Raw genomic sequence first — 11547 nt, forward strand, 5'->3', positions numbered from 1 at the left:
GTCCCAAGCCCGCAGGATCAACTACTCGGTCCCTCTGGGTAGCTGGCTGTGACCAAGTAATGACCATAAGTTATAGTCATACCTTTAAGAACCAAAGTAGTCAGCACAAAGTAAATAAAGAACAAAGAGATACACACATAAAATCAAAGAAATTAAATAAACCAAAAAACCCAAACTCACTGCTACTGAGTCGATTCTGATTTACAGTGACCCCCATTGGGTTTCCAAGATGGTAAGTGACTTGGTCTCTTTAATAAATAAATTGCAAGCAAAAGAAGGAAGGGAAAATTATAAATTGAAAGAGATTTGAGACATATCAACAAAATGCAATGTATTGGGGTCCTGATTCAAGAAGCCAATTGTTTAAACTAAAAAAAAAATCAAAACACACTTGCATCACTGTGAATGATGATTTCTGAAAATGGTATTGTGATTGTTATTATTATTTTTTAAAGAGCCTTTATCTTTTAGAAATAAAAACAAACTATTCCTAGATGATGCCTGTGATTGGTTTAAAAGTAATCCAGAGTTGTGGAGGAATGGGAAGAGGTATTGCTGAAACAAGGTGCCCATGAGTAGATTAGCGTTGTAGCTAGGTTTGCTGTTGTTAGGTGCTGGTGAGTCAACTCTGACTCAGACCCTATGTACAACAGAATGAAACACTGTCTGGTCCTGTGGTGCCCTCACAATCCTTGCTATACTTGAGCCCACAGGTAGGTAATGGGCTCTTTTAGATAGAGTGTCTACTCCTTTTACTTTTGTGTGTGTTTAATATGTTTGTGCATCTTGAAATTTTCTACAATAAGAGATGCTAAAGCACAAACACACTTCCACACATAAAACATTTTTCATAATTTATCATCTCTGCTCAGATGAATTAGTGTCTACCCAACACCTAATGATAAAATTCACCATCATTGAGATACTTATTATCATTAATTATTCTTCTTACAGAGGAAGGAACCATTAAGAATCAGCTTATAGAAAGACTGCTATGCCTTACACTAAAATGCATCTAATATTGGGAGCTGCTTCTCTGCAAAATTAAGACTGTGATTTTACATCCACAATGTTTACTAAAAATAAGGTCGATGATTATTTTGCACTGATTTACATTGGGTCAAGCTTTATTAACTCACTGCCATCGAGTTGATTCCAACTTAATAGCAACCCCCTTTGGGTTTCTGAGGTGGTAAATCTTTATGGAAGTAGATTGCCCAGTCTTCCTTCCATGGAGTTGCTGGTGGGTTTGAACTACCAACCTTCTGATTAGTAGTCAAATAGTCAAATAGCCTGAGGTGCTACATAACCAAATTTTTTTGACAAATCGAATCACTGATGGATGCCAAATGAAAAAGCTCAGGTGCCACAAATACATGTCACAAATGAACCAATAGACCTAGGAGAAGAGTGATGGAGCAGCACCACTTACCTAGCAATCTCCTCAAACTGTATGTCATCCACTGAGGCTGTCACACAGGAAACCCCAGCGTGTTTTTCAGCTTCAAAAATAGGTAAAAATATGCTGTTAGTAATTATATTTTAGTATTTCAGTATAAGTGAAAAGGAGTAGAATATATATGAATTTATTTTAGTAACTCATTCTCTCATTCATTATAGCATCACTGTGACCACACAAAGGAGCTCTGGTAGTGCAGTGGTTAAAATACTTACTTGCCTACTAACTGAAAGATTGGCAATTTGAATCCACCAGCTGCTCCGTGGCAGAAAGATGTGGCACTCAGCTTCCCTACAGATTACAGCCTTGGAAACCTTATAGGGCAGTTCTACGCTGTCCTATAAGGTCACTATAAGTCAAAATGGACTTGATAACAATGGATTTGCGTTTTTGGTGACCACATAGCATGATAATCTGGGTCAAAAAGAGTTATTCTGCTTTAGAAGTTATGTTTCTACTGTGTAGTCACTGTTGTAGTTTACACAATAGATTTGGAATTTGATTCCAATACCCACCACATCTAGCTATTTAAATAGCAATTTTAGTATCTTGGGTGCCAATTTTAAATATTTTGTCAGTTACTTCTCCTCATTTATATTCTACATAACACATAATCAATACCATGTAACTGATAGCTGAAGATATTTAAACCACATAACCATTTTAAGCATGGGGCAGTATGGGACACCCTGAAATCATATCCCATATCATACAGAAATTTCTCTGGGCATAAGAGAAAAAGAGATACATAAAACCGGTAAACCAAACCTCTTGTTGAGTTGATTCCAATTCATGATGACCACATGAAATGCTCCACAGAATATATGTTGTTGTTGTTGTTGTTGTTATGTGCCATCAAGTCAGACCCAACTCATAGCGACCCCTCCTTGGGTTTCTGAGGCAGTATCACTACGGAAGTAGATCACCACATCTTCCTTCCGAGGAGTGGCTGGTGGGTTTGAACCGCCAGTCTTCTGGTTAGCAGTCAAGTGCCTTAGCCACTATTCTACCAGAGCTCCCATATATATATATATGTATATATGTACATATAACAAAACTTAATACCATCTCACTAATTTCTACATGTACAATTCTGTGACATTGATTACATTCAGGTTGGGCTCTTATTCTCGTTATTGTTTTCCAAATCATTCTACCACCATTAACACTACTTAATGCACCCTAAGTTCTCCCTTTTTTACATTCCTCGGAAGGAAGATGGGCAATCTACTTCTGTAGTGATACTGCCTCGGTAATCCAAGGAGGGGTCACTATGAGTTGGGTCCTACTCGACGGCACATAACAACAACAACAACATATGTGATTATATTTGAATTATATTCAAATGTTTTCTTTTTATAAGTGTATCAGTTAGATAATCTGAATTCAACAGGCCAGCTTGTTCTGGTTCTTGATTTTGATTGTCTTTCATACAGTATGTTAATATTGTTGTTGTGAGGGGCTGTTCGGTCCATTCCAACTCAGGGACACACCATATGTTAGAGAGTAGAACTTCTTCATAAGATTTTCTTGGCTGAAATCTTTTTGGAAGTAAATCCCCAGGCCTTTCTTCCACAGAGACGCTGACTAGGTTAGAACCACCAACCTTAGGTTAGTAGTTGAGAGCAAACCGTTTGCACAACAAATCAAATGGAGAGGAAAATGTGATTCTAGGATATTTCAAAATAAGAAATGGACATGGGAGGAGGAGAATGATTCAGAGATGACTTCAAGCTTCTAGTCTTGAGAGATTGGAAAAACAACAGAGCTCACTGCCAGCAAGAAAGTTTAATGCCAGGGATAGTGAACACATTTAATCTTCTTTTCAATACTGAGGAGACATTTCAGAATCTAACGGTGCCTTGGGGCCAGGGTGGTGATCATTATCTAATACAGTAATATGGCTATACAGAAGTACAGGCCAATGAGGAACTCTGGATTGAAAAAAAAAAAAAAAAAATGCCAGAAAAAAATTATTCTATTACTCCTATTGCTACAAAGTAAAACACTATGGTGCAGCATTTTTCTATCACGGATTTAGTTACACCTTGGTTAAACAATGTCCCTTGCTCAGATGGTGCCTCTTTCTCACCATAGAATATTCAACACAGGCCTGATCCAAGTTTCCTGGACCAACTTTATCTTAAAGTTTTCTTTAATATTATACCGTTAGCAATATAACTACTTGTGTCCAGAACAATTGATTATCAATCTGATCTTTCTGTGACCTGAGTTTCCAAAGAAAATTTTAAGCCAATTATAGAAGGGGCCATTATTTCTCCATTATAGGATAGAAGCACTGAGCAAGGTAACTTTAAAAATCACATCAATAGTCATATAGTCATATTCAGTTACCTTGGCAATAAACATTGTTGTTGGTTGCAATCTCAATGGTTTCTATACTTGCTCCTTTCTCCTACATGTGAATTAATTTTCTGTTCATATTCCCACTATTATGTTATTATAACACATCTCAAATCCTGTTAAAAACTATTGAGGCAGGAACTAAACAGACCTATCAACAAATAGAAAACAAACTAACAGACTGGCATCAAATATATGACTGAATTTTGCAGGTGGTTATCATATAGCTATCACACAAGGTATTAGAAATTCTACTGACACTCACTAGGAAGAGCATGGTGTGTTCATTATCATTTAAGCTTAACTCTTGTCAACTGGAAAATAAAGGGACTAGAATGAATGATCTTTAAAGCTTATTCTAGCTCTAATATTTTTATGTTAACAGATTTTACTTTAAATCATACAATTGCTGAGTCTATAAAGTGATTTATACAGTCTGGCATCCTCTTAGAAATGCATCCATCCATCCAACAATTCATGCATCCATCAACCCATCCTTATAATCTGTAGATTTTTATTTAGCACTTGTTGTTGTTGTTGTTGTTATGTGCTGTCGAGTCGAATAAGGAGGCCTGGTGGTGCAATCAGTTAAGTGCTCAGCTTCTAACAAAAGGGTTGATGGTTTGAGCCCACCCAGTGGCTCCGTGGGAGAAAAACCTGGTGATCTGCTTTCATAAAAGCTTACAGCCAAGAAAATCCTATGGGACAGTTATACTCCGTCACATGGGGTCACTGTGAGTCAGGAATGACTCAAGGGCACCGAATAACAAAAACACTGATATACTGTATGGAAGTCAATCAAAAATCAAGAATCCTAATGAGCATTATCATACATAATAATTGGCCAGTCAGAAAAATAGAGGTGAACAGATTAATACGCAAAATAATCACTCATTGTTCTAAGTACTATGAAGGAAATAGGAAAGGGCACTGTGATGAAAGTGTACAAATGTAAACAGGCATTCAGGAAAGAGTTTTCTGAGGAAATGATATGTAATGAGAGGTAATGCATGGAAAGGGCCAAGAGAAGAGTGTGCAGGCAAAGAGAAGAGCAAGTGCAAAGGTGCTGAGCAGAGAAGAGCTTGGTATGGTCTGGGTATAACAGAGGACTGGTGTTACTGGGGCTTAGGAATCAGAAGGGGAGTATACCAAACAAACTGCAGAAGAGGCAGAAACCATGCCTGTGACTTGGTCCGCAGCACAGTGTCTGCCCAGGGAACATGATGTTATTACATTTTTTGTTAACAATAAGTTCATCAGTGAAGTACTCTACAGTTTACCAAGTAACCACAACTCCCTGATATCCTAACCTGAATTCATCCACATGTATTGTTACCTGACTGGTCCCTGACTGGAGAATATGAGTCTTCATCCCCAAGTAGCATCTATGAGGAATGGTAAAAGGTTTGAATCTTATTCCAGTGTAATGGGAAGGCACTGAGAGATTTTTAACTCATGAAGTGGCATGTTCTGATTTATGTATTTAAAGTTCGCTGTGGGTTGTGTGTGAAGACCCGATCTTAATGAGACATGATAAAGGCAGGAAAGCTGTGGGAAACTTTGCAGATGTGAGGAATGGAGGGATTTAATTGCATACGAAATTGTTTTTCTTACTGATCTGAAGATGGGAGAGGTGAGCAAAGGGCACATAAGACCCACTTCTCAAAAATACTGTCCCATACACCCTTTCAATTAATGACGAATTTATACTACAACCTGTTGTCTTTCAGAAGTGGAAACTTTAACCCTGGAGGTATCTATAGTTCAGAAATTCTCAGTAGTCTGAGCGAGTTTTTGAAGTCAAAACTATTTGTGTAGGGCCTCCCAGCCTCCAGGGATCATCTTCCAGCACTCTGTCAGACAACATTCTGGTGTGATCCATAAGGTTTTCATTGGGTCATTTTCAGGAGAACATCACCAGGCCTTTCTCTAGCCTGTTGTTGTTGTTCTACTAATATTTGAAATACCAGTGGCGTAGCTTACAACATCCTAGCAACATGGAAGTTACCACCAAAGGACAAACTAACAGATGGGTGGTGGTTCATGATACTAAAGTGCTATTTGCTTTTTCACTTTCTCACAAGAGTACAATGGAGTTTTCCAGAGACTACAAATATACAAAGGTATTGGTGCCGTGGAGTCAGTTTCGACTCAGAGGGACCCTGTGCACAGGATAATTGAATGGTCCTACACCATTACAATTGTTGCTATGTTTGAGAATACAGTTGCAGTCACTGTGCCAAGCTATCTCCTTGAGGGTCTTCCTCACAAGCGTATGGCAGGCAACAAATTGAATGCAGAAGCAAATATGAGAATGGAGCAATCTTCTATTAAACAAGAAGCTGAACAGAGTGCAAAAAATGTAAATCAATAGTACTCCTCTGACTACATTTCATTTATTGTGTGAAAACATATTTTTATAAAAAATATGTTACTTTAGTTAGCATGTCATGGGTTTATTCTTGTTCTTTTTAAATGAATTAATATCTGATCATTTAAAACGTGGTAAATAGCAACAGAAATAACCGGGATCCTCACTTATTTATTGGTATAAAGGGGTCCTAAGATCAAAATGTTTGAGAACTACAGATGGGTCTAGGTCATTCTGTTGGATGAATTATCTGTTATTACCTTCCTTGGCTGCACAGGGTTTACAACTTCTCTCTGTAAATATCCTCCTCTCCTCCCCTCCTAAATCCCCAATCCTGGCGTGGCACAGGGCGATGCGTCAGGCCTCTGCTCCGGATTACCTTCATCCTGGATCCCCCTCCTCCCAGAAGGCTCTTTCCACTCCTGCTGCCATCCCGCATCCCCCACCATCCCGGACTCCTGTCATGCTCCACCCCCACATTCCAGCGCGCCTCCCTTATCCCCGACCGTCCGCCTGACATCCCGGACACCACCTGCCACCAACCCTTCCCCAACCCCCACTCTGTCATGACTCTTGGGATCCCGGGCCTTCTCCGTACAGCCTCAGGACCCCGCCGCCCCTCCTACCCGCCAGGCAGGCTGCAGTGTCGATCCACTTGAGCAACTGCCCGGCGCTCAGCTCGCCGCGGGAGTTGGCGTGCGCAGACTGGATGGTCTGGCTCATTTGAACTTCGGCAGGCGCCGGCAGTTCCATGTCCAGGCTAGGAGAGAGAAGCCCCCTGACAGAAGGCTCCCGCCCAGGTCTTGGAGCGGCCGCAGGCCCTCCCCGCTCCAAAGGGCATCTGTGCGCAGCTGGCCCTGGCCCAGAGACGCACTCACGGCTGGCCGCCAGGCTCATCTGGTGCGTTGGCGAGGTACAAGTCCAGCTGTCAGGAATATTGCCCCAGGGCAAGGAGGTGACAGAGATTTCCCAGATTTTGGAAGTAAAATTTGGGGCTACTGAGGTGGGCAAAGCAGGGGTTTCTTATCTGTGAATGGAAGTTACAGACATGTATCACAGGGCCGTTGAGAGAATAAAATGAGATAATTTAGGGAAACTCATAGCATGACCTTGGCTGAGGTGATATTAATAAAAGACTAAACCAGTTGCCTTCAAGTTGACCCATGATAACCCTATCTGTCTCAGAGTAGAACAGTGCTCTGTATGGTTTTCAAAGATTGATTTTTTAGAAGTAGATTCCAGGTCTTTCTTCCTAGGTGCCTCTGGATAGATACAGATATTTGCTGAATAAATAACCATTCAGGTGAAGAACTTGACAGACAAGGGGGAGTTAAGAATTGATTAGTTAAATGCTATCCAGAAAGTTTCCACATCCAAGAAACCATTTCCTTTAGAAGCAGTTTTAGGATACTTGAAAGTCTCCTCTGACTGTTGCCTTCTTGGCAGAGCTGACACTCACTGTGCAACTACAGTTCAAAATCCATCTTCTGATTCTTAGGATATAGTGGTTCTACAGAACCGTTTATTATTGATCATTTTATTCAGAAATGACCCCCTTGGTGTACAAACAAATAAAATGCTGATATCTGAAGGAGTGTCAGAGACATCCAACAAGGGAAGGCAACCTTTGGTTTCTATCTAGAGAATTTAAGATTCAAATCTGTCACCCACTTACTAATAGTCCCAGTGAACTCTAAGAGAATCTCTTCTTGGTGGGAGACAAAATCCAGAATAGTAAATTAGAGTTTTTCATACTTAGTCTTAAGCTTATAAAAGCTGGAGTTGAAATCAGTGACTATTAAAGCAGTTTCCATTAGGGAAACAGTGATACCAGAAAACTTCTATCATGTTCTATATTTAGAGATGTCATATTCATAGACCAGAAGAATGAACAAATCTATCCTGGAAGAGGTGCAGCTGGGATGCTCTTTGGAAGTGAGAATGGCCAGACTGTCTCAACTACTTTGGTCATGTTATCAGAAGGGACCATTCCCTGGAGAAGGATAACATGCTTGGAAAGTGAAAAAGGGAAAGACACTCAATGAGGCAGACTGACACAGTGGCTGTGATGATGGGCTTGAATATAGCAAGGACTGTAAAGATGGCACACGACTGAGCAGTATTTGGTTCTGTTGTACATAGGGTCACTATACATCAGATCCCACTCAACAGCACTAAACAACAACAACAACAACATTGTTAGGTTACACCTGGGAGAGGAGGGATGAGGAAATGGAAGACTGGAAAGATGAAGCAACGTGCCAATATATGGCTAAAATAATAGGGGCAGCTAAGGTAGTGGGAGCATCAGGGTACAACCCAGGGATTCTGACTGTCCAAAGCCCCTTACAAAGAAACCTAACTGACTCCAACAAATTGGTGGTGCTTTTTCATCCCTATGTAGCTGACCTAGTCCCTGGAAGGTTGTTATTTATGTTTCTATAATTACACAAGAAATCGAGTTATATCTTTCCTATCTTATTGTTGTTGCACATGGCCACGTGACTGTCTTTGGAATGGACTGTGGGAGGTGACAGTGTATCAGTTCCAAGCCTCTCCTTAGGTCTAGAGAACTGAAAACAAGAAGCATGGAATGAAAGGAGAGGGATGGGGGAGGGGAGCGGGAAATTTACCTGAACAGAAATGTAACTAAAGTTGTTGCTGACAAGAATTTGAGATCAAGCAGTTTACTTAAGAGTCACCACATTTCTGGTGTTCTCAGGAACATCTACCTCTGCAGTGAGAAGATTGCAAGCTTGACTAGCTGGCATCCCATCAGAATCTGGGTCAGAATGAACACACATACTGTCAGCATCCTAGCCGGCCTGCAAGCTTGCAGCGTGAAGCACAGCCAGCAGACATACAGACTCGTGAATGAGACATAACTATTTATTGTCACAGAAATTTTGAGGTAGTTGTTATGCAGTAAGAACTGACAATTATATGAATGAATTTTATTTATTAATATTTTAAGAAATTTCTAAAATTATTGGAAATAAAGTTTGTATTTAAGCTGGATTGTATTGTTTGGCTTAAAATCAGTGACTAAAGCTACCACTCTATTTATTAGATACTGTATGGAATTACTGGTACTCCTGTGAACTTGATATCTTATAAATTTGAGGAACATTTAAAAAAATATTTTAAGCATAGCTATAAGAGGGTAGGTTTCCAAAGTAAGGGGCAGCATGTGTATATATATATATGGGAGCTCTGGTAGCATAGTGGCTAAGACACTTGCCTGCTAACCAGACGGCTGGCGGTTCAAACCCACCAGCCACTCCTCGGAAGGAAGGTTGGGCAATCCTACTTCCGTAGTGATACTGCCTCGGAAACCCAAGGAGGGGTCGCTATGAGTCGGGGCCTACTCGACGGCACATAACAACAACAACAACAAATATATATATATATATATATATATATATATATACATACATATGGATGTTTGACCAATAAGCGGACACAGTACACAAATTCATTGTTGTATTTTCTTATATTTATTATCACCTGTTTAGATGTTTTTTGATTATGGTTTCATATCTTTTCTTGGTTTTACTTAGGCTTTCATTTTGATAGCCTCTACCTGAAACTACTATTTTTGTGTTTTTCTGAATGGTCTCTTTCTCCCTCTCATAATGAAAATGTCATCTGCACGTGTGAACATTTGCTAAAACCATTTATCTCTTATCTCAAGGATATTTGCTATTATGTTTGAAGAAAAGGCTACCATTTTTCATTACGTTTAGAGACATCTTTTGAAGATGAGCAGAATATGAAGCCAGCTTGATTTGAATAGGTCATGCACAAGAGCAGGAGAGCTGAGGGAAAGAGAGTGTGGGAAGTTCCATAATCACTAGGATACTGAGAACATCTTCAGAATGTTAGCTTGGGAAGGAAACTAGACAGTCTAACCCCCTCATTCTATAGATGAAGAAATGAATGTTTGTCTTGAGTCACAGTATAGTGGGTGGGCTTTGTGGAAACTGTCAATAAGCTACACAGAATACAAGGAGAGGGATAGGAAAAAAAAAATGCTTAACTAAACTGAAATGCAAACATACTGCTTCCCCAGAAGCAGACTCTCTGATGGGAATTTGAGAATAAGCAGTTTATTTGTCCACCACTTATCTATCAGTTTGTCATATGGTGGCGACTTGCATGTTGCTGTGATACCGGAAGCTATGCCACTAGTATTTCAAACACCAGCAGGGTCACCCATATTGGACAGGTCTCGTGGCATTTCCAGACTAATATAACCTAGGAATAAGGACCTAGTTATCTATTTCTAAAATAATCATCCAGTGAAAACCTTATGAATACCAGTGGGACACTGTCTAATATGGTGCTAAAAGATGAGACCCTTAGGTTGGAAGACAATCAAGATACGAGAGTGAAGAGCTGACCTTAATGATGTTGGATGACAAAATGAGAAGAAATCACTGCAAGCATCCATTAATAATCAGAATGTGCAATGTATGAAGTATGAACCTAAGAAAATTGGAAGTTGTCAAAAATGAAATGGAATACGTAAAGATCGATATTCTAGACATTGTTGTTGTTGTTGTTATGTGCCGTCGAGTCGGCCCCGACTCATAGCGACCCCTCCTTGGGTTTCCGAGGCAGTATCACTACGGAAGTAGGATTGCCCAACCTTCCTTCCGAGGAGTGGCTGGTGGGTTTGAACCACCAGCCGTCTGGTTAGCAGGCAAGTGTCTTAGCCACTATGCTACCAGAGCTCCCTATTCTAGACATTAGTGAGTGGAAATGGACTGCTATTGGCCATTTTGAATTAGACACTCATATTGTCTACTATGCTATGAATAACAAATTGAAGAGGAAGGGAAGCCAAAAGAAGATTTCAAGATCTATCTTAAAGTACAACACTGTCAGTGATAGGATAATATCCATACCTCTACAAGGAAGACCAGCTAATACACCTGTTATTCAAATTTGGGCACCAATTACACATGCCAAAGATTAAAAAAGATCTTTACCAACTGCTGCAGTGTGAAATTGATCAAACATACAATTAAGATGCATTAATAGTTACTGGTGATTGGAATGTGAGAGTTGGAAGCAAAGATGAAGGATTGGTAGCTGGAAAATATGGATTCAGAGACAGAAATGACACTGGAGATATATGATAGAATTTTACAAGACCAATGACTTATTCATTGCAAATACCTTTTTTCAACAACATAAATGGCAACTATACATGTGGGCCTCACTGGATGGAGTACAAAGAAATCAAATTCACTATATCAGTGGAAAGAGACAATGGAAAACCTCTGCATCATCAGCCAGAACAAGGGCTGACTGTGGAACAGACCATGATTAGTTCATATGTAAGTTC

The 11547-nt window shown here is 39.9% G+C and overlaps 1 protein-coding gene across 1 annotated transcript in view; it reads right to left on the reverse strand.

The window, feature by feature from the left end:
- The window catches only part of ACOT12 (acyl-CoA thioesterase 12), a 77420-nt gene extending 70473 nt beyond the window's left edge, over positions 1-6947 (reverse strand). The window contains exons 1-2 of the mRNA XM_042781331.1: positions 6821-6947; positions 1433-1502 (exon numbers count right to left, since the gene is read on the reverse strand). Of these exons, the coding sequence (XP_042637265.1) occupies positions 1433-1502; positions 6821-6947 (197 nt within the window). The remainder of the gene's footprint in view (positions 1-1432; positions 1503-6820) is intronic.
- Positions 6948-11547: the final 4600 nt, after the last annotated feature.

This window comes from Orycteropus afer, unplaced genomic scaffold (assembly GCF_000298275.1).
Source record: "Orycteropus afer afer isolate SDZICR_OR568_19922 unplaced genomic scaffold, OryAfe1.0 scaffold00107, whole genome shotgun sequence".
In the NCBI taxonomy this organism is placed as follows: domain Eukaryota; kingdom Metazoa; phylum Chordata; class Mammalia; order Tubulidentata; family Orycteropodidae; genus Orycteropus; species Orycteropus afer.